The 27589-nt window shown below is 39.7% G+C and overlaps 2 protein-coding genes across 8 annotated transcripts in view; both read right to left on the bottom strand.

The window, feature by feature from the left end:
• Positions 1–20378, bottom strand: part of gtf2ird1 (GTF2I repeat domain containing 1) — a 36505-nt gene extending 16127 nt beyond the window's left edge. The window contains exons 1-9 of the mRNA XM_058627635.1: positions 20024–20378; positions 11033–11162; positions 10496–10637; positions 8659–8835; positions 6269–6452; positions 4111–4433; positions 3232–3327; positions 2224–2307; positions 1623–1806 (exon numbers count right to left, since the gene is read on the bottom strand). Coding sequence (XP_058483618.1) covers positions 1623–1806; positions 2224–2307; positions 3232–3327; positions 4111–4433; positions 6269–6452; positions 8659–8835; positions 10496–10637; positions 11033–11158 — 1316 coding nt within the window. The 5' untranslated portion in view covers positions 11159–11162; positions 20024–20378. The remainder of the gene's footprint in view (positions 1–1622; positions 1807–2223; positions 2308–3231; positions 3328–4110; positions 4434–6268; positions 6453–8658; positions 8836–10495; positions 10638–11032; positions 11163–20023) is intronic.
• Positions 20379–22809: 2431 nt separating this feature from the next.
• clip2 (CAP-GLY domain containing linker protein 2) overlaps positions 22810–27589 on the bottom strand; it is a 33878-nt gene continuing 29098 nt past the window's right edge. For 3 of the 7 annotated variants that reach the window (XM_058627350.1, XM_058627352.1, XM_058627354.1), the window contains 4 exons: positions 27163–27328; positions 26072–26260; positions 25258–25317; positions 22810–25160 (listed from right to left, as the gene is read on the bottom strand). In XM_058627350.1, coding sequence (XP_058483333.1) covers positions 25149–25160; positions 25258–25317; positions 26072–26260; positions 27163–27328 — 427 coding nt within the window. In that variant the 3' untranslated portion in view covers positions 22810–25148. The remainder of the gene's footprint in view (positions 25161–25257; positions 25318–26071; positions 26261–27162; positions 27329–27589) is intronic. The other 4 variants (XM_058627351.1, XM_058627353.1, XM_058627355.1 and 1 more) reach the window with 2 other exon arrangements.

The following is a 27589-nucleotide window of genomic DNA, read 5'->3' as shown; positions in this document are numbered from 1 at the left end:
CCGACTTCAAGGCAGATGACCTCATTTTATAATCTGGGGGCTACAGCTTTGACGGAATACTCAAACTGAGTTAATGCAACGTGATGTTGTAGACGTGTCATTCAATTATTTATCTATATCCTTTGACGTTTGATTCACTTTCTAAACCGCTTACTGCCCCCGCACCAAAACCCACACAGAAAATTAGCGATTTTACATCACAGGACACTGTATATACATATAAATAAAATGATGAGAAAACTGCTACGATAAACGCAGGGTATATACAATATGTAACGTATCATTCTAGCACGATAAATGGCTGCGGTTTCAATTGAAAGTGACATTTCTGGTTCCAATTCAACAGCAAACTGCTAGTCTTCATGATCAGTTTGCTTGGAGCGTTGCCAACAAAGAGGAGGGCTAAAAAGGAGAACATCAGGGCGTCTGCATGTGGAGCGCCTGCCGTGACAACGGCAATGTGACGCAACTCAGAATTAATCACATTTCCCCAATCTTTCCTAATTGTGTTAGCATTCATGAGCTGCCTGCAGGATCCGTTAAAAGATGTGTTATCTCAAACGAGGCATGGTGGCTCGTTTAAATGAGCTTAAACAAATGGAGGTGGGGGGGGGGGGGATGTGCGGGGGAGAGAGAGAGCGGCCAAGAGAAAGTCGTTTGGGACACGAACGGGGACGGTTGAGCAGTCGGTGGGACACAGTGTGCCGAAGGAAGAGGACGTTTGGGAGACAGATGGACTCGGCTGGCTCAGTCAGGAAGCTTCTTTTTGAACGTAAAAATGTTTAAGAAGTGACGCCGAGCTGGATGACAGCGTGGTAACAAGCTATGATCTGCACTCTGCGACTAAATTAGACTTTATTAGACTTTTATGACAGCAAGCAGTGATGTTTCTCCTTGAAAATAAATGGATAATGTCACATCCTAAAGACTGAAGCTTGCCTAAAGGGGGTACACCATACTCGCAAAATGTGAAAAATGTACAGTTTAAATGTAATAGTTGAGGTTTTTTGAAGTGTTAGCTGGGAACTGGCAGTGAAAACATGGCTGGCAGCACTGACAATAAGAAAATACTTGGCAAATTAAATTAAAATCAAAGCCTACACTATCTTAGGGGCATGTTTTTCAGCTTTATCTTGATGTTAGATTGTGTTTTTCCTGGCTGGAAATAGAAGTTTGTGTTGATGTGTAAACAATTTACTCTCCCACACCAAAGTCCATAGAGAAAATAAGTGTTTTAAGATCACAGGGACAGAAGAGCTGCTGGTCTACTGCCGCCCAATATGGTCCCTTTGTGTCACTGAGGTGAATTCAAATGAATGATTTCAAACACTGAAGACATAAAATAGTACACTTGAATGAAGTGATGGAGGCAGCAGTGGACGAACAACAACAGTGTGCTGTGATGTTAAATTGTTGTTTTTCTCTATGGGCTTTGGTGTGGGAGAGTGAGCTGTTTACAAAGTGACTCAAACTTGAGTTTCCAGTCAAAAAAAGTCTCTCTAACAATGAAGTAAAGTGAATATACTTTTGATAAATCACAGTTAAGCTGTTTTTTTTGTTGGGGGGGGGGGGGGGGGTGGAAGCGGCAAAAACCTGAACTGTCACTTTAAAGCCTTCCTCACCGTTTGACGATAAAGCGGATTCCGTGGCGCTCGTCCAGGATGCGTTTGAGCTTGGGAACTCCGTAAGTGCAGGGCCTCTTGAAGGGGATCTGGTCTGGGATGCCTATAATCTCCACTGCCCCCGGGTCACAGGCGATTTTGCGGTAAGGAACAGGCACCATGTGATCCAGACCCAGGGCCTCGGCTGGAGGAGGAGGAGGAAAAAACAGGGAGCATTTGTAGAAGCTGCTGAAAGAACCACCCTTAATTAAACTTTAAGGGAATGACGATGGGAGCTGTGAGATTGGATAAAGTCTGGAACAAATCCCAGCACTCCTATTATTTTTTTTAAAACCCTTGTAGCTCTTAATTATACAAACTATAACATCCTTTGAATGCTTTAAGATAAGCAGCAATGTCATACAGGATAATGTGCATACAAATATGAGTCTGAGGGAGTGATGATCAAACCAAAACAGTGACCTCAATACATCAACATCCACAGAGTCATCACAGCACGTTAAAATCGGCCCAGAGATAAGTTTCTAAATTCCACTCTATACGTCCCACTGACTCTTACACTGACAAAATCGCACATTTTAAAGAGTCTCGTTTTCCTCACCGTATCTGCTGTTGAATAAAATCTGAACGCACTCCCTCAGCGTGTTGATGTCCTCGGTTTCGCGAATGAACGAGTCCCATTTTTCTGCAAGGCAAGAGCAAGGCAAGGGTGTCAGAACACGGCGTTTGTCACAGCTTTAACACCCAAATGAGCTTTATATACGCCTCTGCGGCGCTAACGATTCGAAATTAATCGTCTCCATCTACTCAGTCTCAACTTGGGAGTGACTGCAATCTTCTTAAGGGATTATTCTTGACACCTTAGTAGTTTAGCCCTTAATGGTTAAGGGTAAGTTAAGTTTCAGTAAACAACGCTTTGCAGAAGGAAACAAAATGTAAGATATTCAGAAAATAAACATGATACCCCCGTACCTTAGTATTCTAAATGTATTTCATTAAATGTCATTAGATCTATTACCACAGGGTGGCAGCAGCGACGTTTGGTTTGTGGATTGCATGTGTGTTTGCAACAGTGTTGTAATTTACAATGTTCCTTGAATGCATAATCTGAGCTGCACCAGAACTCAACACTGTGGACTCCGAAGAGATCAGGAAATTTACATGGCTCCTTGAATGCATCTCGAATCTGCTCCTCTTATTTTCACTCACTGTTGACCCTGAATTACTCACACTAGCGCTCACACGCTGGAGTTTGCCTTTGTTTGTTTTCATGGAGTAAAATTGCCTTCCGACAAAACTATGTCTTAAGTAAAATCGCTTGTTTTGAAGACAGCAAACGGCTGTTGCATGTGAGTTGATGTGTGGAAAATGAGGTAACTATGTCATGGAGAAAAGTATGTGTACACACATTTTCAGCAAAAGTGGCCTTTTAATGAGCAAGGCATGCTACTTGACAGTAGCAACCATGTCTGTGGAGCCTCTGTGTGGCAGGCAGAGGCAGTGCAGCTATTGTGTACTGCCAAAAAGTGGTAAAATGTCCTTTAATTCAGTTAAACTAAAGCCTGCATCTTTCTATCTATCAAAATGCATATGAATCTTTTCGGTTTACCTGATTTTTCATGCACGATGGAGAAGAGCAGCCTCTTGGAGATGTGGATGCCAGGAGGACTCTGACCTTGTTCACCAGGTAGTCTTGTTGTCTCGTCTGAAAGTTGGAAGGCAAATGTTTCCAGGCATTCACTTCAGTTTACACACTTCCATTTTCTTTTACGAAAGGAATGCTCACTTTCTGATTCAGTGATCAGTTTTACTCAAGTTAATTAACAGTAAACGGGGCTGAACTGCCCTCACAGAGGGTTTAACGTCCGCTTTTATACGTTTTCTCGATGTATGCGACACCACAATCTTAATAAACACAGGGAACTGGTGAATTAACCGAACTGCTTATTGGCTGCTCAGTGTGAAATGATTCATTCACTGATTTGAGTTTAACAAGGAAATGTGCTGTTAAAGTGCGGCTCTGTGAATGAATTAATGAGCGCCATAATAATCTGAATTTACTGCAGATTAAGTGGAGTCTGCACACACTGCAGGCCTGGGGTGAAAGACGTTCTTTTTTCCACACCAGCATTTTAGTGTTTATTACTGTTATGATCGTTATTGAAAGTGTTCTGTCAGTCTATTCACAGGAGGATTTAACTGAGAAAGAGGCTCGCAGTCAAACTCTGACTGTCACTATAATAAAAGGCGTCACTGCTGACGTCACTGGGATCCGTGATAAACACCGGCGGAGGAGCCAATCACGCAAAGACGTGTCGGAACAGGCGCAGACTCTTCACACAAAAAATGCCATGGAAAAATATCAGTGGGAACAATTTGAGAGGAGGTGAGAGGAGTTCACAAACCAGTGATCACACTATTCTAAATATCTCTTTCTTTTTCTGATAAACAGCTGTTGCAAACATCAGCCTGGCGATCACCAACCTACCATTGCACGTGCCGTCCTTGGCGCACATGTTCTTGTCCGTCCCCGCCGTCCAGTTGGCCAGTCTGTCTTTGCCCAGGTTGAGGAGGGACTTGGGTTTGAAATCCAGCTTGCTGTCTGGGTGAGGTTTGGAGGACATGGGCATGCCGTACAGAAAGTTTGACACGGCGGAGTTGCTGGAAGAGGCGGGACTCGACGACAGGGCAACCTGGCCCGCGGCCGCCTTCCCTGTGCCGTGGCCGCCCGGCGTCATGGCGGCGGCGGCGGAAGCGTTGTGATTGACGTCAGTGCTGGACTTGGCTTCTCGGGGCAAATCGTCTGCTGGCCTGAGCGTGGAGATGGATGTTAAAATTTAAGACAAAAACAAGAAGAAAAGCAGCGCCTGGAGGTTCCACTGAGTGTTTGATGTTTCTTTCCGAGGGTAACATACATCACAGCTTGACATCAAAGCTCCTGGTTTGCCAACTGTTATCACTTGCCAAAGATCTCCTGGCTTGCACCGCACAAGGAACTTTCCTTTTGAGGAGAACGGATGCATTTGCTCTTTTGTGCTAACGTTTTAGACGTGGCAACTGAAAAATGAACGTGATGAAATGAGGCCGTGGCTACGTGACATTAATCCTCAAGAGTACGCGGAACAAAAACTCACTTAATGATGTAGAAGATGCCAAATCTTTGGTGTTTTTTTTCCCTGGTTGACGTTATTTCAACTCTGGATGGGACAATAGTACAGAAAATAATCACACTTTGCCAAAAAAAGCACTCACAATAAAGTGATTATGGGGATTGTCCATTAACAGGATTAATCGTGAGCTGAGAAAACCATTAACATTTCATGTGAGTGACTGGAACATGCCGTTTATTCTGACGTACCACAAGGGGGAGACTGTATCTTCCCAGTCATTCTCGTACCTCAAAATTTGTGTTTTTCTTCTTTACAATCCACCTTTTTTTAAATTTGAGAGCCTACAGACAATATACAAATGTAAAACAACTACTTTAACGCATAATTATACAAGCATACAACTAATAAAAGGTACAGTTTAGGTGTGGACACATTTACTTCACTCTCTGACAGCCTTTTGCAACGGGAAGCTGAGGTCTTTAAACCGCTCACTCTCCAGCACCAAAGCACATGGAAAAAATTGACGTTTTTAGCTTGCATGAAAACAGGAGCTGACGGTTTTCAAAGGGCTAATTCTGTGATCTCGTGTCACTGAGGTAAATCTAAATTAAGGATTTCAAACACCAAAGTCATTAAATAGTACATCTGAATTCACTGATTTAAGCAGCAGTAGATCAACAACTCCTGTGTGCTGCGATGTAAAATTGATGATTTTCTAAATGGACTTTGGTGCAGGAGAGAAAAAAATTCCGTTTCCTGTCAAAAAATGCTTAATAACAGCGAGATGAAGCAGATTATATATTATATAAAATATCATTGACTTAAGCTTGTGTAAGCCTTGTGTTAATTCATCTGTTTTTCCCTCGTGTGCCCACTGGGAGCCATGTTTTCGTTTGAAACAATCCTCCACGGCTGAGGTTGGTTCTCGGAGCAGGTGGCATGAAATACATACAACCGCACTTCAAAAAAAAAGTGAAAAAGTCTGCCTTGATCCAACAGGAGAACCAGATTCTGGCAAAGACAAATCAGATATAAGTCTCTGTGGAGTGACGAGCCTCATTAATATTGGCCAGACTTTACCATTTCCCTTCATACACATTACTTTTTATTACATGGGGGAAAAAAGAAAGAAAAATACAAGTCACAGCACCTTATCCACCTCTGCAGATAATCCTGTTGTACATTGCCAGTATTGTTATGAAGAAAACATGTTCTGGAAACACTGACTGGAAACTGGGAAACATGTTTCTTCTCCCCAGCTAAATTAAAACCCTGTTTATCCCCGACTAATACACAACAGTCTGTCTGCTACCATCAAACTACAGGAGATGACAAAGCACAAGGGAAATGCGCTCCCAGCCAAACACAAGTATGTATCTCTGGAAAACATTAGAGGCTAAAGTGAAATGCCAAACATCTATTTGGAGCGATCAGATGTGAAACATCTGGTTTCATAATCTGACACCGGGAGTCTGTGAGCGTGAACAGCAGCGTATTGTTCGGGAAACACAACACAACAGCGGACACGAGGCTCACCGTTTCACCGTGAACTGGATGCGGTGGCTCTGCTCCAGTATCTTCATCAGGGTCTTGGTGTCGTACTCGGAGGGCTTCTTCAGGGCCACTCCCTCGGGCAAGCCGTGCGCCACCACACAGCTGGGGTCCTTTTGGATCCACTCATAAGGCACAGGGACCAGGCTGCTCTTTCCCACCGCTTCACCTGCGCGTCACAAGAGGAAGAATTAATCCTTGCTTTGTTTGGATTTGTTCTTTATTAATAAGATAAGATTTGCACAGAAAAATTGTCTCGCACTGATAATTCTGACAATCGTAGACAGGCGTAAGACAATTGTCACGGCACGAATCAACTCGCCACGTTGTGAATTGGCACGTTTTATTTTTGCTTTTCCTTCAGTGATAGTAGCTGATATCTGGTGGTTTTATTTAGTTCCTGCTCGGGCGAGGTTCCGAGCCAATACTAAAATGTGCCGTCAACAGACTGCCGGCCACTGATTGGTAGGGTCGGGTACTGAAACGCAGTGCCAATAGTGCACCGGTTCCGGCGTAAACGGTCGTAACAAGATCGAATAAGAACGAAAATTTCAGTGCCTGACTTTTTTACCACCCACTATTATTCCCGCGTCAAATTCTCGCCGCTTCCCGGGCCGCGGACATGTGTACTCCCTTCATCGGGGGCTTGTTGGTGGGATGCTTCGAGGTAGTGCGCCCGGCCCCTCGGTGAGGTGGAGCGTGAGCACTCATGATAGGACCTGAAAGATGGTGAACTACGCCTGGGCAGGGCAAAGCCAGAGGAAACTTTTTTAAAGTGCTGGGGACATGTCCACTGCATATCTGACACCTATGGGCCCTGGAAATAAAAGGGTATTGTTTTTCTGACAAAGTGTGTGCAGTTTTGTTTTTGTAAGTACCAGTTCGAGAACCGTTTAAGCACCGGAGCCGTTTAAAAAACACAGCGTAGTCACCCGTTAGTCTATAACATGCATTAAAATTCAAAGTCCCTAAGAAATGTTTTACCTTCATTGCTATAATACATAAAGACATACATCAAAATAATGAGGTTGTAAGGATATTTTGATGTGAAAGGACATCAAATATAAATAAATATGTTTTAAAGAACAGTGTCATATGTACGATATATAAATGAAATACTTAAACAATGTGTTATTTTTCTGTTATCTGGCCTAACAATGAAAACTGGTTACATTTGGTTCAGCGCTGGAACAATTACTCAAATAATTGATTATTAATCGATTACTAAATGAATCATCAACTATTTTGATCATCGATTTATCAGTTTGAGGGTTTTTTCATGATTAAAAAAAGATTTGTGATTGTTTCTGCTTCTAAAATGTACATACACTGCTGGCCAAAAAAAGGGTCACATCGTTGGACTGCCTTTAGCTTTGATTACGGCCCTCATTCACTGTGGCATTGTTTCCATAAGCTACTGCAATGTCACAAGATTTATTTCCGTCCAGTGTTGCATTAATTTTTCACCAAGATCTTGTATTGAAGATGGGAGAGTCGGGCCACTGAGCAAAGCCTTCTCCAGCACATCCCAAAGACTCTCAATGGGGTTAAGGTCTGGACTTTAGGTGGCCAATCCATGTGTAAAAATGATGTCTCATGCTCCCTGAACCACTCTTTCACAATTTGAGCCTGATGAATCCTGGCATTGTCATCTTGGAATATGCCCATGTTATCAGGGAAGAAAAAAATGCATTGATGGAATAATCTGGTCATTCATTATATTCAGGTAGTCAGCTGACCTCATTCTTTGGCCACATAATGTTGCTGAACCTAGACCTGAACTGCAGCAACCCCTTACCTATTTGCTTAGTTAAATCCAGGTGGTGACTTTTTTTGGCCAGGCAGTCTATTTTCTTTGTTTCTTTGCTCCATGTAACATTCAAATCATTCAAACTGAATTATTTTTGGTTTGTGGACAAAACAAGACATTCAAGGACATTGTCATTTCCAGGTTTGACAAACACTGATCGACATTTTCTGACATTTTATGGACCCAAAATACTCATTCATCAATTACGAATATAATCGTTAGCTGCAGCTCTAATTTTAGGTTGATTGATAATTACGCACTTTTCAAATATGACATAGAGCTCGTCTGTAATAACCAAGTGCGTGTGTTGAAAGATTTTAATCTGCACTACCTTGTTTTATCCTCATATTTACAAGAAAACAATAATATATTTTGGGAATTATTGATCCTAGTCCCGTGGTTTAGGTTTCGACGTCAGGGGGTTTTCAGATTTCCAAATGGGTAATGGCTGCTCCAAGGTCTATTCAAGCAACAAAAACAAGTTGCCTTCAATAACCACCACAAAGGAAGTGTCCCCTGAATTGCGACGCATCTTATAAATCATGTCCACTCGGTACGTCCTTACTGTAAAGCACAGTGAAGACTTCCTCCACCATCTTCCTCAGGACAAAGATGTTGGACTGAGCGTCTGACGGAGCCCTCGGTTTCCCGTGGTCGCCGTCCTTGCTCGGTTTGTTGGCGTCGCCTTCCTGGTCTTTAGTATGGGCATTGGCTGTGGTCAGAGTTTGCAAACACGGCGCCCCTGAAACGCCATAAAATGACAGAAACAGACACACACAAAAACCCAGCACAGGAGAACATTAAAAGACGAGTGTGGACTTCATTTTAGAGCTTTTTACGTCCAAAACAACAAATCCCAGGATGATTGAGAGACTCACTCCTGAGAGTAATGAACATGTCACCTTTGAGAAAAACAGCGCCGCACAAAATTAACGACTTGTTTGTCTTTAATTTGTCTTTAATAAAATGAATGGCTTGTTTGGACGAGTGTAAGCATCCGCAACAATTGGTGATTAAGTAGAAAACACGAAAGCCACTTTAGTTTGCACCGTCCTCATTTGTTACGCTTGAAGGCCGACTCGACTTCCTGGCGCCACAAACAATGCCGTTTTCCCCCTTAATTTGATCCACGAAACGAAGCAATAGTGGAGTTAACTGGATGAAGTAATTTCACCTTTCATACCCGAGCTGATGAAATGAAAGCGGACAGAGGGAGGCCGCAGGTTCTATTCATTCAGTGGAAATAACAGGGAAACGCTATGGAATCTGGGAAGTGTTGGACTTCAGCGCTGAGAGGCAACAGGTGGAGTTTAATGTCCTGACGCTGATTTCTCAAATATGACTCAACTCACAATCCCGCACGCTACTCTGCTCATTAGAAATGACGGAAAAAGGAAGGAATTTAGTTTGGGGCAGGGAGTATTTTCTGAAAAAATATCTGACTAAGCTTCTTCTGAGAGTTGAGCGCTGAACTTTAAATGTTCAATAAGTCAGGACAACTATTTCAAAGATGCAGGAATGTATTTGCAGAAGTGACCAAGATTGTTAAGCGACACATTTTTAATTTTTAGTTTCATTTTGAATCTCTCAAATGAAATAAAATGATCTTTATTGTCATTATCCACCCTGACTGAATGTGTCTAACATTCGAACCCACGCAGACACGAGGAGAACCGCTACGTCACAGTGCCGTCCCCTCTGAGGTCTAACCACAATAACAACATCCACTAAAAGTGTTGCAGAGCTCAAATTCACTGTCACTAATTCAAAATCACAAATTCTAATACTCAAAACTACGTAGGCCTGTTGCGGAGCTGTTTGTGTGTGTGTGAAAATACCACATAGAGCATTGTTATTGACTGGTTTTTGCCAGATTTGCACATTTCCGACTTCTCATTGACGTCAGCATTGCACCTCATATTATTTTGAATTGGTATGAATGTTATTTAAAACCCATACACGTAAATCTGACCCAGGGTTTGGGAATCAATGCTCTTAACTGTCCTGTGATTGGTCTTTGGAAGGCTGTGGAAATGGAGCCTAGAAGAGCAGTGCAGAAATCTAGTGTTCACCCAGATCACTTGATTTAATGCGTTCTGAAAGGTTGTTATGACTTTAATGATCAATAACGCAAAAAATATGTCGTCTCCTCCAGCTTTCAGGGATAGACTTGATCTAAAAAACTTGGCTTTAGCCTCTGAACCTTTACAAAGAAGTTCTAAAAGCCATTAGGGGGTAATTTAAGACATGAAAAAAGAAGATGTGACATAGCATGTGCTGTGCTTTGTTGATGTTGAAGTGACGTGAACTTTGAAAACCCCTACAGGGGAAAAATCCTTGAAGATGAACGAGTGACTGACGCTCTGTGAAGAATGAATGGCATGAAAACAACATGCACTCACGGCAAAACTTGTAGAAGTCTGTTTGGATTTCCCTCCTGGAGTTGAGGAACACTCGGCCCCTTTCCGTGCCCACGGCGATCACGCTGTCCTCGTGCACGGTGACGCACGCCACCTCGGCGTTGAGCTTCGACATCGCCATGCACTGCAAAACACGGAAGGAGCAGACACGGACGCTGGTGTCGGTTATCGCGGCGAGACGACGCCGGCAGACCTCATGGTAAACGAGTCAAACTAAAAGAGTTCATTAAGAAAACGAGATACGATCTGCATTCTGGCTTTCTTGGCAGAGATAAACGACACTTAATTCCAACCCCTAAGATTCTATCGCTAACCAATCCCCCTTGACGTTCACTTGAGTTATTTTTAAAAAACAAGAAGCATTCACAGGTTTTAAAAATGCAAAGTGGCTGCTTACTAACATGTTTTTTCAAGGTTGATTTTCACTCGTTTGCTCAGAGCAGTTAATCATCTTGACACCACAGCTTGAAAAGACCCAAATAAAAACATCAGTGTGTGTGTGTGTGTGTGTGTGTATACCACTGAGTCCAGGGCCGACACCAGGCTGGTGAGGATCTCCTGTCTGGCTGACAGCAGCGGTACCTGCGGCTCGCCCCGGGCACTCGCCCTGACGCCGTCACACGCCAGCTTCCTCATCTGAGCCATGCCTCTGCAGGGAGGGAGCACAACCAGACACACAGTGATGGGGGGGGGAGCAACAGCGTGATATCCACAGAGCCCGCATGTGTCTGAGCATGCACTCTCGCGTTGACAGGCATTCAAAATCAGCTTCTCCTGACATCACAGAGTTTGGCATCTATAAGCCCACTCGATTAATATGTATTCTATGTCAATCACAAGCTGTTTCATATATAACGGGTGTTTACTAAACTAATACTACAATGCAGTACAGACTGTGAAAATTCAAATAAAAATCATGTTATGTCACATGTGGGTTGAAATGGCACAAACGTGTTGCCAGAGTAGGGATGGAAAAAGTTAAATTTTCTTAAAATCACAATACAGCCTACTGCAATTTTCAAATTGCAGGAGGGGCAATATATCTTAAAGCCAAAATGTGTGTAAATTGACCATCCTAGATCAAATATTGTCCTGATTTATACACATCATGTTCCACAGACCGAGGAACGCATCTTTGTTTCTCACACACCCGCACAGACAACACTGTTATTCAAATGAAAATGAGAGCAATTATGTAAAAATGACCATCCACTCTGATATCGATACACTAACGATTATTTTCTCGATTAGTCGAGTAATCGTTTGGTCCATAAAATGTCAAAAAACATCGATGAGTGTTTGTCAAACCTGGAAATGATCATGTTCTTGAATGTCTTGTTGTGTCCACAAACCAAAATGATTCACTTTTAATGATTTTTTTGATCCATGGAGCAAAGAAACTATAACATATTCACATTCAAGAAGCTAAAAAATCAAAGAAACTGGTTTAAAAAAAAAATCACTTTACACAAAGTAATCGAGTAATTGTTTCAGCTCTAATTGCAATTCACATCACAATTGTAATTTCAGTCAAAAAAAATCCGCAATTAGATATTAAACCCTACTTAATAGCTTTAAAGCTCTAAAAAAGTAGTATTGTGTCATCCCTAGTTTTGTCCAGAAACGAAATAAATTCAGTTTACTTTGATAGACGAGGAAAGAACCCAGAACATATTCACATTTAAGGTGAATCATTTAGTTCTAGTTATCAGTGAAGCCCTAAATCTGTCGGATATTTAAGGACTAAATATCCAAATACATTGCAATTTTAGCAGATTGTGTCTTTTTTTATCGTATATTTGCATTTCTACACCAAGTCCAGCTGAGACTGATGGGAATTATCATTATCAAGAAGAACCGGACAAATAAACTTAAGCTAAAAATGTTACAATAATTCATCCTAAAGGGGAGCAATAAAATGAAACGCCAAAACGTTGAGACCTTTTGCTGTGAACCACTAACGTGGGTGGAGGACACACAAGGCCAGGAAATATCAAAACTCTGAGGCAATCCGTGTGATGCATGTTGAAATATTCCTGTGGATAACTTCATACTCAAAATTTTTTAAAAAAATCCATGGACTGCATCCTGTGGGAAAAACCATTACAAGATTTCATAACGATCACAGCAACAGCAGCTGCTGAGACATTTCACCACAAATGCCAGGTGCAACGTGCAGCGTTTGTTTGTGAGAAAGCGCCACTGCCTCGTTCCTCAGCTGCCTTTTAAGTCTGACTTGACCGTGTGACTGGGCTGTACCATTGTGAAGGGTCTTTCAAATGCAACCAGATTTGTGTATAATCAACAGATTAAATAAGTAATTGATTAAAACCTATTGTCCAAAAGATGTTTGGTAAATTCAGTCAATTTAGTTTGGAAAATTCAACAGGTTCTCTTGTTAGATGTGAATATTTTCTTGTGTCTTTGCTCCACGTATACATCATTAAAACTGAACCATTTTGGTTTGTGGATAAAACAAAACATTTGAGAACATCATTATTTGGAGGTTTGGGGAAAACACTGATCAACAATTTGTGACATTTTCGTGACATTTTACAGGCTAAGAAAATAATCGATTAAGACCTAATTCCAAGTAGAAGTTGTTGTTTGGGGACCCAAAAAAAATCTCCTGTGACCCCTCTGTGGGTCCCGACCCAGTCTTTGGGAATCACTGTAATTGGGCAACATCATAAACTGTGACCATGAACATTTATTCCTGTCATATTTGTTTTTAAAAACAACAACATTGTTCTCACGAGCGTGGCTAAAAGATCAATCTATTTAAAATCAGCAACTTATGATTTTCCCAAAGTTGTCGACTGTGGCTAATTCCAATGCTCACATGATATCACGTGAACCCTTGTCAGGCCGTCTCCACACACTCGACACATGGATCAGGAGGAGAGAGAGCTGCCGACTTAAGATGGCTGACATAAGTCATTTATTTCCCGTAACGACTGCAGAGGGAAAAACAACGACAGCACATCCCCAAAGCCCCTGCGATGAAAAGCTAGACAATGTAAATAAAAGTAAAAGAGGCAAACAGATCGGAATTGTTAAAGACAAAACTGCCCGACTAAAGCCGGGCACTATGTTCTCATGGCAACTGAAGCCCGTCTCCTTGGAAACTAATCTCGGGGCATTTGAACAATGCAGCTCTGGCCTTTAATCTCGCCAGACACTGGGAACCATTATACTAGCCTCTGGCGAGCCCCGGACCGCTAACTCAATAGAGAGAGGACAGAGAGGTGGAGAGACAGAGATAGACAGATGCAGACGGACAGACAGGGGAGGGAGGGTGTGGCGTGGTTCAGCTGCAACAGTCGGAAAACACGCCAAGTCTATTGGCCGTCTAAATCTGCCTCCCCTGAGGCCGCTGCAAACATTAGCCCCCCTCGCCTAAATTATTACGGCCTCAAAATAGATGGCCTCTTTCCCTCACATATTCAAAAAGGAAGTGGCGAGAAGGAGAAAGGTTGGGATAAGCGCAGGCGTCGGGATAATGCCATGTCAACCGCTTTGAGACGAGGAGGAGGACGGCTCAAGGATAATGTCATGGTGCTGTTACGGTCCTCGGGGAGAATATTTATTAGCACTTCGTGGTGGAACAGTGTTAATAATCAATAAAGTGGCACAATGTGACAATGAGGTTATTATGGCGCTTACAAAAACATGATTAATGGTCACGCTGCTTTCACAAATGATCACTATTATACCTATTTTACACCAAACATTAGCGAGTTTACACATTATTTAAAACACGCAGGTCTAAAAAAGGGAATTTTCCATTAGCCTCTTATGACTGTCTCATTTTAATTTTGTGGCCGTAGAATTGTCAAAAAAATGTTCAATGAGTGAGTTCTTCTGTCCCTTTTTCCGACATAATGTTCACTTTCAATATCTGGTAGTTCAATTGTTGAGGAATTACGGTACTGAGAAGCTGACGTCACAAATGCTGGTGAACCTTGTCGTTCCGCGGAAGTCCTGAGGGCTACCGTAATGACATGTATATGGGGGCAAAGCTCTATTTCTATGCTCTGGCGACGTGCCAATCCCAGCTGACATGGGCGAAAGGTGGGGTACACCCAGGGTAAAAGGTTACGGTAATGAGAAGTACACATGCTATCCTGTCACAGAAGGGTTAAACTCAAAAGCAAAATGGTATTACCTCACACTGGTACCATAACCAGACTGCCAAAAATCGAGTACTGAATGGCGAAATGACCACGGCATGTTTACATTACTACCGATCGCAGCCAGAACTGATAAAAAAAATCCTGTGTTTTGCTGAGTCACTTGACCCTGGACTGATTTTTATCCAATCACAGTGCAGACAAAAGCCAAATGTAAGCAGGTGTTAGTTTATTGAACCTGCAGCTGAGCGTTACAAGTGTTGTAACATATTATTGACTTTCATTTCTGGCTTTAAGACAAACAGGTTTGTAATATCTTAGCACAAAAAAGGCATTTCTACTGGACTTGATGAGCAAAACACCTATAACACCTTCTACATCTGTAGGTTGTTATTGATTACTTGTTTGGATACATGCTTCTCACAGGTGTTTTAAATAGGGATGCACAATATTATCGGCACAATATCAATATCTGCAGATTTTGGCTTTAAAATGGATCATCAGATACACGACACAAACAGACAACAATGGAGGACATCCAGAAGCTCTTTTTTTCCGGCTCAGTTTGTGATTGTTTGGAGTTAAGACAGCTCTAAGTCACATTTCTACCCGACTACACTATACTGGTATTTACCTGATATATATATCACTTCTATTTTGGGCGAGCTGTAAATCTCTGACTTGTCGGCCTGTCAGTTAATTTCTAAAACTGAACACATGGACAGAAGGCACTTCAGTCACTCTCCAAAATCTGTTTTAAAGACTAAAAAACATTGCTATTTTGCTTCATTTGCAGATAATATATGGTGGCAAAGCAAACCAATGCTGAGGGAATATAAAAGTAATGACCTGAAATACATCAAGCTCATTCCTCGAAGTCAGTTTAAGCACTTTTCAAGCTGTGATGCACATCCTTAAAATAAAGAAAAGTTTATTTCAATTATATGGGGTTTTTACAGGACTATATGTTTTAAATGAAATCGCACACATGGCCACTGTTGCAGTAGGGATAAGCAAGATTTGATTATTTGCTTGATTATAAGAAGATTAGTTACTGTGACTGTTCCTTTATAATAATAAAAAGATACAAAACAAACTTTTTTTTATAATGATTACATTCATAAAAGCAAATCTTTCTACTCCAATGACAACCTAATTTGTACATTACCAAAAGGTGGCAGCAACAAGCATTAAGGTTAGTAGACCTGTGTGCGTTTGCAGAACTGATAAAAATGTATGGAGGTTTCTTGAATGCCTCTCGTTAGCAGCTGCTCGAAGTTCAAACTGGTAATATTTGACTATACAAGGAATAATACTGCTAGAATAGCCGATCTCTAAGATACACATGTAGTTTTCCAGGGAAATTTATTTGGACTTTAGGAAACAAAACACCCTGTTACATGAGTTATTTTATTCTAATTGAACATCTGCTCAGTAAAATCACAATCTTTAAGAACCAAAGTAAGTGGCTGTGCTCTTCTTGACTTTGCAAATTCTTGTTTTAACAGTTTGCAGGAACCATTTTCACACTGCTTTGACTTTTTATTTCTCGTCACTTTCTATTTTTTATATAGTTTTTGTATAGACGTTTAGCACTGGTTAACTTGACACAATTATATATTTATTTTCTATGCAAATGTTTAATTCCTCTGCACATTTTTTTAACTTTCAGAGTTTAACTCCTGCTTACTTCTAATTTCTCTGTACATATTTAAATTCTATGCAAATGTTTAATTTATCTGCAAATGTTTAATTTTGCTTCATATGTTTCGTTTCATTTCTTTGATTTCTCTGTACACATTTAAATTTACATTTATCTTTATCTTATAAGTTAACACTAATGTATGTTTAATGTATGTTCCATGTATGTAACTGCTACTGGATGCTTGAATTTCCTTTGGGATCAATAAAGTATCTATCTATCTATCTATCTATCTATCTATCTATCTACCTTTCTGTTCTTCGGGGTCGTAATAACATAAACATCAATGCTATATTTCTATTAAAAAAAACAAAGCCACATAAAGTTTATGCATCTGTTATTGATGACTATATGGCACTTGTGTTACTGTGTTTGCCTCCCACATGACACACTGGTCAGATAATGGTATGTTCCTGCTTTGGTCAAGTGCAACAAAGCTAACTGGAGGACAAAGGACACATCCATCCAAGTGCAGCCTCTACAATCTCATCAGTTAAATTCCAGACTTTTCAAAAAAAAGACTTTTTGATGCCACTTGTAAAGACATTCAAGGCCCAACTCAAGCAACCTCACCAATCCCGACATGGGATCCCTCCATACAAACACTGCTACTCGTACAGATAATAACAATTCTGCTGCATTTGTTTCACGGTAAATCAGACGCACACATACTCAAGACGTTCCAGGCGTAAATGGAACTTCACTCGAGAAGAACGAGAGCGACACAATAATAAACCAACGGTTCTTGGAGCCAAAGCAAAATTAAGCAGGACAGACATGGCGACATACCTGCTGCGGCAAAACAGGTTTTGAAACTCATCGTTAAAACAAACATCGACTAGATCCTTTTATTTACATGCAGAGCTTCAGAGCAGGGTGCCATTGCTGAGCGAAAGTCAAAAGAACTAATAATATAGCAACTTAGAGAGTTGTGAATAAAGGTTTTAGTTCCATTTTGGTTGTTAATAGTGTGTATATTTGGCTGTGGAGCTGGAGCCAGGAGAAAGGGTGAGATAATAATGACCCCACATGACACAGTAAAGCATGAGTGTCATAAATAACCATGTGTTTTTGTTCCTCCGAAGGAAGTGATTGTACGTCATGTGTACAAATTCTCTTGTGAATGTCATGTGAATTCAATTGTGAAGACAGAGTGTGAACAGAGAAAACTCTGGACTGTTTCAATCTGACATCCAAATCCCTGCAATTCTGCACATGAATTTTAATATTCCTTCCATTCCTGTTTATTTTAACATTCTTGTTGCTTGTTCTTTTTTCCTATTTTGTGTTTACATCTTTATATTCTTACTTTTGACTCGACCTGTCTGACCTTTTCGCTGCTGTGACAAAAGAATTTTGCCAGTCTGGGATCAATAAAGAGTAACCTAATCAGCCCTAATCTAATCTGTGCTACTCTAATCTAATCTAATCTAAGATAATCAAATTCTATTTCTTGCATGCATAGCACATTTATATTTTACTTTTATTTTATACGGTGCAGCTGAAACACAACATTTTCCCCCAAAACCACGTCTGTTTGTTTGATTCATTGTCTTTTTTTTTTGCTAAATTGTATTTTCCAGGTTTACTGCATATTAATAATGTATAACAAGACTGGGATTAATACAGTTCTTGGTGTTCATTCAGCTTGCTTTGTTGTCCTAGCATGTAGAGTAACCTAACAGCAACGTATGGGGGGGGGTATATTATATCAAAACAAAGCAGACAGACACTGTGTACAGACCATAAATAGATGCTGACATTAAAGGTACAAAGTTAAAGGAAGAAACTCGCTTTTATCTCTCTCTCCTTGAGTTAAACGTTAACTAACAAATACCTTTTCTACACGACTTCACACACACACTGTACATATGAATAAAAAAAAAGGTCATTAACCAGTAAAAAGGGCCAGTGAAGGGATGAAAAAGAAACATGTGTACTTGAATATTCACAAAAGAGAAACAGTCTGTGTAGAAAACTTAAAGAACACAAATACAACTGGGGCAGTTAATCAATTCATTCTTTTATATCTAGCCTCAAAAAGCTACCCGTTTGCCACCGAGTTTAAATAATAATTTTTTCTCTTTCACTCTCCCTTTCTTTTACCTCTCTATTTAAATGTTTTTATTGTATTTTATCATGCGTTTTATGCTGCTGTCACTGCTGTGTTTCACTCTCTTTTTATTGGAAAGCACCTGAAAATGCCTTGTTGTTAAAATGTGTTCTACAAATAAACTTTACAAAAATAAAGGAATAAAAAGGGGTTAGTACAAGACTACAACTAGCAATAGAATGATCCAATTACAGTATAGGTTTGGTGCATATCAATAAAGACTAATAATAAAGAATTAATCAGTAGTACAATAATTGACATTTTCCTGTGTTTTAAGTTGTTTGATAACGTTTGCTATGTTGTTAAACAAGTATAAATGTATGTTAAATGTTAAATTCTTGATAATCATCGACACTGAAACCATATCCACTAGGGCCGAACAATTAACCGCAATGTTATTTAATATCGCAATACAGCTTACTTAAATGTTCAATATTTCATATGATATGGATCATATTTTTTGTTTCTCACAGATATGCACAAATATCACACAGTAATCATTTTAATTATGTTATTCAAATGAATATGACATTATGTTACTGATATAGCAAATCATATCGCAATTTCAGTCAAAATAATCACAATTCGACATTTATTCAAAACTGTTTGGCACTAACATCCATTACCTTTATGGTATGTTTTTGTTTTATTTAGTTGATTAAATGTTTATTTTATTTTTTTAAATTAGCCTATAAACCCAACGCTTAATTTCCACATCTTTGGACAATAAATTATTATTATAACTTTTCTATTTTTTGCATGTATTCTTCTATTCTAGTTCTTCTTAAGTATAGTGTATGTTATAAATTATTTATGCCCATGCTGTTCGTGTTTACAACTTTCAATAACGGCTATGTAAATAGTATTTTTTTAAATAAATAAAGGAAATGTTTAGTACAATTTTATAAATTAGCCATAGCAGCAGCCATTTAATGTCCAATTTTACAAATAATTTATTAAGCGTAACAAGGCTGTAATTAACGCACCAACACAGCAATTAATGCTATTTTTTTGTTTCGTAAAGTTTAAAAATGTGTCCCTTGTCTTTATCGTTTGACAGTTGCGAGCTAGCTTTGCTTTGTTGTCCTAGCTTGTGCCCTTATAGCAACGTATGGGAGTTAATTTAGCAAAGCTGTGTACAAACACATATAAATAGAGGCTAACGCTTCTGTCACAAGGTTAAAGGAAGGAGTTTCTTCTTCTTTCCTCGTCACTGAGTTCGCCGCAAAACTAACTAACGCCTATAATTTGTACTTAACATGTGTTTAATTATTAATCACCGCTGGCTAATTAGCTGAACGTATCATACTAACGCTGAGCTAGCTGGCTAACTAGCCATCGTAAACTCGTTAGCTCCACCGCGTTAGCTTAGCGAGAGCTAAACAGCGCTAGCCACTTTGCTCTCCTCTCCTCCCCCACCACCACACCAGTCTGGAAATTAGCTTCTTAATCCCTAATTTTCTACACGTACTATTGACAAACAAAAGCCATGGGCGGAATTGAAACAGCACACACGGCGGCACAGCAGCACACGTACGGGGAAGCAGACATCGAAATCTCACCTTAATTCGCGATTAAAATAGCCTTGTTGCTGTTGTCAATCCCGGAATAGGTTCTTATTCCCCCCCGGTTTTTAATCCATCACAAACGCTCACGATCCCCATCCACAAGCGTAATCCGGAACATCGCAGCGAAAGACTTTCGACGGCAGCTTTTTAAATATATGACACTTGTGCGTGTGTGTGTTTTCCTCTCAGTTTATTCCTCTTTTTGTCTCCTTTAACAGAGCAGGGTGTCCCTTTCCCCTCTCTTTGTTCTGTAATCCAGTAAAATTGAAACTCATTCGCCTCCTGCTAATCCCAGCCCAACTCAACAACAGCATCTATTGGCTGCCATTTACATACAGGATTAACGGAGGGATCCCTGGGGGGTAAAAACACACCTCAGGGCACAATATTTGACATGGAAGTGGAAAAAAATTATTCCCAGTGTGTTTAATTTGTATTATTTTTTAAATATGAATCATATTTGTGCCACTTTCACTTATGACTGGCACCTCCCACAGACACTTGTGCTGTGAAAAAAAAACCTCCCAGATTGCACTAAAGTGGGATTTGATGTGACAGTTGCACAGATTCCAAATTATTTTTAGGATTAGGACGAGACCAGAGTGGAAATACAGCATGAATCTTCTGGCCATGACAGTTGTGCCAAGGCTCTTGTGATTGCCCAGAAATAGACTATGTCAAGTTTAATGTAGGGCAAAGTTCATATTCTGGGGGAACCGAACATTATTGACATTACAGCGTATTTATTACTAATATACAATAATCTAATGAGAAATTATGTATATTCTGGTTATTTTTCCCCATTTTTGCATGATAAATACATTTATATTGTGGACTTTTTGTCGTTCCATATCAAAGCAAACACTTTTATGATGATATTTCACACAATTTCAAAATTGTTATTATTATGATTATTTCACACTTAGTGGCCCTCCAAGTCATTGGAGTTTGAAACCCCTGCTTTAAAAGCAACTTTATTCAAGAAAATTTCAATATAGTGTGTGGATTTTCCACAGGTCTAAATTATTTTTACCAAAAATTAGAAGAACCACACATGTATAGCAGATTAATAACCAACACGTACAACACCACAAGGGGGCATACTGTGCCAAAACCACCCCAAAGTTGTATTTTCTGCCCCTTATAGGTGATATATTGGAAATATTGATTACAAATGTTTAAATTATTAGAGATAATAAGATAAATGTGACTATATGTCCACACTTTGCTACAGAAATGGAGAAATATGAGTCGAAAACAGTCATTTCTGTGTGACTCAAACTGCTGATTTATTAAATTTAGTGCAGTGTTTATCATATATGTCATATATGTAACTTTTAAACAGTCCACTTTAAAGTTATCGAGTTTGTATGTTATGAAAAAACAAAGATATTTAATCCTGACCTTTAGGTTGACCACCAGATGAGGTTAAAGGAACAATTTATTTATTTTTTATGTGGTAGCTACATGTGCTTAAGTCCACAATATCTTTAAAAAATACTGTTAAATTGTCTAGCCGGAATCAGGAGTTTGCAAAGCGCTCACCCTCCCACACCAAAATCCATAGAGAAAACCAGAGATTTTCGCACACAGGGACACAAGCACTGCAGGTCTACTGCTGCCCCGTGTGGGCAATTTGCGTCACTGACGTACATGCGAACAAAATAATTCCAGCACAGAAATCACAAAAAAAACATTTGAATTTCCTGATGGAGGCAACAGAGGTTGAGAACTCATATGAGCCGTGACGTAAAATCACTGATTTTTCTTTTGGGATTTGGTATAGCACAAAACAGACTTAATTTTTGAGGCAGGAAAGAGGTTTAGTTGGGTTGGGAGAAGGTAGTTTGTCACGTGTGTAAAATCTGCAAAATTACCTCTTACGATACAGCCTCAACCTCATACAGCCACACAAATAACCCTTAACTATCCCTTAAATTTAACAATGTATGCATTTGGATGGTTTTAGTGACATAAGTGCTTCGCAAACGCACCACAATCCCTCGATTGTGGTGCGTTTCCATCGCATCCCATCACTCTCTTCTGCGAATCACTCATTCAAATGTCAGCAGCGCAGCGCCCGCCGACCTCCAGTAGACGCCTGATGGATAAAATGTGACATTTGCAGAAGCCCGAGAAGTAAAAGTGATAAATCTGGAGGGTTAGAAACACAGAGATAGTGAATAAATATGCGTATGAGTCTGGATGTTTAATCTCCACCACCACTGATGAACTCGGCCTCCTTTTCCACATTGGAATTAGGAGTTACTGCCGTCCCTTTGTGGTTGACAATCAATTCATTTTAGGAGCACATATTTCTGCCATGTGCGTGGGGAGAAACATCTACAGAAACAAAACAGAGTTTATTTTAACTTGACCTATGGTACTGTTAAGGTTAGAGTTAAGGCTGGGTGATATATCTGGATATTTTTAGGCTATACAAGATACAAAATACACTTATTACCTTTCATTGCAGATAATACCTGCTTTAATTTGGATATTTTAACATGCAAGAAACAATGAAATTGCCTATAAATATGGCCAAATTCTGCTATACCTCGATACATTCAATGTTAATAGACTTTATAGGTGTTAGTTAATGGCGATGTTTTCCGGCTGAATCGTTCAAACCACCGGCCTCTCAGTGGCGTGAAATCCGACACCACCACCCTTTTGACTCACATCTCCGCACAAATATCCAAATCTGCTGTGCTTTGTCTCCTCAAAAAAAAAAAAACAACCACACAAGTATGAAGGACTGTGAAATGAAACACCACCAGTGCTTGCCCACATTGTTAATATTTAATGACTCAATCTCCGAAACCATTGCAGCAATAATCCAAAAGGGTACGAACCCTGGAGCTGAGAAGGCCATGTAGAATAACCAATGGAAAAAAATTAAATAAATAAAAACTCCGGTTTTATCTGAGCTGTCCAGCTCCTGCCCTGTGGATTTCACTGTGTAAAGTCTCCCGCGCTGCAATAACAACCTCTGACCAGCTACAAGCACCAGCTCCATGTTCAGTCAACAAATGGATAAAGCAATATTTGGAAGACTTGCAGTAAAAATTCTCTATATACGCTGATAACGTTGTGATTTTTCCAAACCCCGGGTTGGGAACAGCAGGAACGGATTGTTTGGGTTTTTAGCTCAGGTGACGGACAGCCCTTTTGTCGACTCAGTAGTTCCGGGACGTTGTCATTCAATGGAACGTAGGCATCAAATATAATACACTTATTTTAATACTAATGCATGGATGTGTTGATATACAGTACATGGTCCACAGGAAATAAAAATAGCTCATCGTTATGGACAGTGTAGGAGAAGAATCGTAACAGGTCGAAGTTGTACATGTTTTTTTGTTTTTTTAGTGGATGAGAAAAGTCATAATATTCACTCTTTCACATGAATGACAATGAACGAGTGAATCCAGCAGATATTGGTGTCCTCACAATCCGTCCTTTAACTGAAAACTCAAGTGTACCTATGGAATACAGTATGGTGAGCAGCTTTAAAGGTGCCGTGTGTAAGATTTTGTGACATTTAATATGTACGTCCCCTCACCTCACTCTTCCCTCCCGAGTGTACATAGCCTTCAGTTAGCATCAAAACTCGAAGATGTTTAGTTTTGTCCACTGTGGTCTACTGTAAAAACATAGTGGTCCAAAATGGCCGTCTCCTGATATAAATTTACAATACAAAAAAAGAAAGAAAAGTTCTTCCTAATTTCATATATATTGTTTAATAGTGATACCAATGAGTTAGCGGCTATTTGTTTACATTTGACCCAGAACATTGCACAAAGAATGCTGCAGCTGTTAGCAACAGAATTAGCGTTAGCTTTGCTAAATGTTAGCTTGAGATGATTCAGTGTTCCTTAGTTCTTAAAGGCGATGCTAACAGTGTTTGGAGCTACACATTTACATTCCGCCTTCTGTCAGTGTTGTTAGCTCTGCTAAACGTTAGCTTTGCTCATTCTGGGGTATTGAAAAACAAGAATTCACACAATCAGGTGATTTTACACTAAAACCTTTCCACCCTGCGATGGACTGGCGAACTGTCCAGGGTGTACCCGCCTATCGCCCGATGTAGCTGAGATTGGCACAGCACCCCCCGCGACCCTCTAGCAGAGGATAAAGCGGTAGATGATGACTGACTGACTGACCTTTCCACCCCATTGAAAATGTATATTTATCTATTTATTTTCCTTTACAAACACCTCCAATTGTGCATCCCAGTCAACACAAACTTCCCTAACCTGATGCTGATGATACTTTAAAAGGTCCAGAGTGAAACATTTATGAGTATTAATTGACAGAAATTGATAATTGCTTTAAATTAAAAATAAAAATTGATTGGTTTTCGTGGCATTAGAATTGGAGTTTCATCCTTGCTTTATAGGGGCCGCCATTTTGATACAAACGAAGAACAGCTCCGCCCACATAATCCCGATGCATAAACGAACAAAAGGAGGCGGAGTGACATCCGTTCTGGCATGTAAAGGGTGAGGCAATCTGCCGTTTCACCATTAGATGTCACTAATTCTTACACACCGGACCTTCCACATAATTATCGTAAACATGGTTTGTAAACACTGCAACTGTGATGATTCTGAAAAACCCCGCCTCCAGGTCAGGTGACGCGTGACGTCGTCATCGTCCTCGAGGAGCTGAGACAGCTCACCTACAGTACATGTGATTATTACAAAGCGGAGGAGAGAGAGAAAAGAAAATGAATGTAATAAATAAATAAACAAAGCGACTGAGACTCGCTTCTTCACTTCCTTCTTTCTCCGAAGTTTCTCAATTGTCAAAATGTTCCGTGTTTTTTTTTATTATTCTTATTTTTTTTAAACATTACTTCGTCAAAGTTGTCGGCGTCGCACTGCGAGTTCTCAGCAGTTGTACCGATATTTCGTCTTCTCTTCTCTTCCAAGTCCATGTCCCACTTTGCGGGTTAAATTTTATTTTTTTTATAGAACTTTGTGATTGGCTAATAGGTGCTTTTCTGCGACAACACGTAAAAATTCAGCGGAGATTTGGCTGTTTTGGTTTGAAGTGTAAACGGAAAAAATCGCTCCGGTGTCCGTCGCGGGAGTGTTTCTGCTTACGTCTCATATCAGTGTTGTTCCTGACAAAATACAAAAAAAGACGACATTTATTAACACTCACAGGTAACGTTATGATATTAAAAGTTTGAAAATGAAAGAATTTGAAAGAATACCCACATCTCGAGTGTTGCCCGACTCCTGATGATGAATCCCATTTGCTGAATTTGCGCCGTGTGCCTGAAAAACAGTTGAAATTAAATATTAAATGACATATTAGAAAAGATAATGTTAGGAATACAATGACAACTGTTACGTTTTTGCCCTTTTTTTGTGTTGATGCAGCTGTGTCAGTTTTATTTTATTTTAACTTTACTGTATTTGTGTTTTCTTTATTAACATCTTGTGTAATTAGGGCAGAAAATAATATAATATAATATAATATAATATAATATAATATAATATTATATAATATAATATAATAACACTACTTTCAAATTAAGTTTTAGTGTATTTATTTTGTGGACATTGTTTAGTGAAGTTATAATCATTATTATTATATGTTAATTTGTGTATGAGGTTATTGCTTTAAAAACTACTTCATAAAGGTTTTATATGGTTTAATGTGTGTCTTGAACTGCTATATAAACGTATTACGTAATAGCGTTTATTGTAAAAACATTGTACGTGATAGTTAATCGTAAGAACAATATACTTGAATAGTTTTTACAATAGTTAATAGATAAATGTAAAACATGTTACAATGTACATTACTGTTGTACGTATGTTGTAAAAAACTATGTTTGTATAAATTAGCGTTCATGTTGTAATGTGAAACATGCCTTGTTTTAATAATATAAAAGAACAAACGGTGCGTATCACGTTATACGCTTTTATACGGAATACGTAATGGAAAAAAAATCCCACTACAAATTCCAAAACTGAACCCAGACTGGCTGAAAAACTAGTTTAATTTTGGAGTAAATGTTTTTACCGGGCTTTTCTCCGGATGCCGACGCATGGCCTGCACCAGCTGGTCCACCTGCTGGTTGTGTTCCAGCGCGTTCCTCAGGGCCTCCTCGGTGCTGAGCAGCCGCTGGCGCAGGCGGTTCGCTTCCGAGTCCGGCACTGACGGATCCAGCATGGAGTGACGCCGGTGGTCAGGTGATGCTCGTTCCTGACCCTGAAACACACACACACACAGACACGATCATGAGAATCCTGCGGGTAAATAATTCATGTCATGCTACGATATACAAAAATATTAGGATACATTATTCATACGTTCACAGATTTGACAGCAGTCAGAATAAGTCATGTGTTCACGTCATGGTTCATGTTAACACCGTCTGTTTCATTATTGAGGCTTTTTGTGTGGCAATGAAAACTATTCATAAATTCATATTTGTATATATATACCTGCCAATAAACTCTTTTGTTTTAGGGGTGAGGGGAAAAAAAAACATACAGTGAATTATCCCGATTGAGATGCCAAGTAACGATTTCTTGTGTGAGAATATCGCGATATATGATCTCGAAATAGTATATCGCGATATCGATGTTACTCTTGGGAGTAAAATACGAATAACTACTAAAAAGGAAGACAACATAAACATTTTTTTATTTTATCTCATAAAATAATAATCAACATCAGTGTAATGCGGAGCCTAAACGTTTCAGCGTATATTTTTTTCTATTTTCCTTGCTTCAGGAGATGGTTAGCGTCACCGTTAATAGTAGCGCTGCTGAGCTTTCCGCCATATGTACAGGAAAAAAACGCGATCACTTTCAGGCCTCACTGTGACAACTTAATTGCCTCCAAATGCAACAAATGAAATGAAACACAGCCTTTAACTCTTGTCCTCCAGCTTTCTTGCCTTGTTTCATGTCAGAAACTTAACTCTGTGCTGCCCTCTAGTGGATAAAATACAACGGCACCAATGTGAAGGATGTTTTGAAGTATTTGGGCAGTGCTGGTTATTATAATGTGTGAATTGTACGTAAATTTAGCTTTTCAGAGTTTTATCAGAATTGATGCAATTGAAGCTGTGTTAGTAGTCTCTTAGTTTGAGATGTTGTTCTCGCCTTTACCAGTAGGAGGAGTTTTTCCCGCAGCGTCTTGATGTCGTCCTGGAGTTTCTGCTCCTTCACCTTCCACTCGGCCTTGCGCACTTCCCGGTTCAGATCCTTCTCCATGTCCCGAGAATGACGATGCGACTCCAGGAGCAACACTCTCAGTTCATTCAGGCTCCTGAGAGCACGAGAGGAAATAAATAAACAACCGGTTAGAAAGAAGATAATAAGAGAAACTATTTTCTGCTCTGAGAGAAGCAGAGAAAGTGAATATGATCAGACTTTCCACAAACGTCATTAATATTTAAAAAATAAAAACTTATTTTATTTTCTAAAAAATACCTACTGAAAGGGAGGATTTTATTATATTTTATTTAATTTATTAGGATAACTACAAAAACATGATATTTCATTAATTTATTTAAAATCCCAGAAACTG

Source organism: Solea solea, chromosome 4 (genome assembly GCF_958295425.1).
Source record: "Solea solea chromosome 4, fSolSol10.1, whole genome shotgun sequence".
Classification (NCBI taxonomy): domain Eukaryota; kingdom Metazoa; phylum Chordata; class Actinopteri; order Pleuronectiformes; family Soleidae; genus Solea; species Solea solea.
Note: the sequence above shows the minus strand (reverse complement) of the source record. Positions and strands in the feature narration are given on the sequence as shown.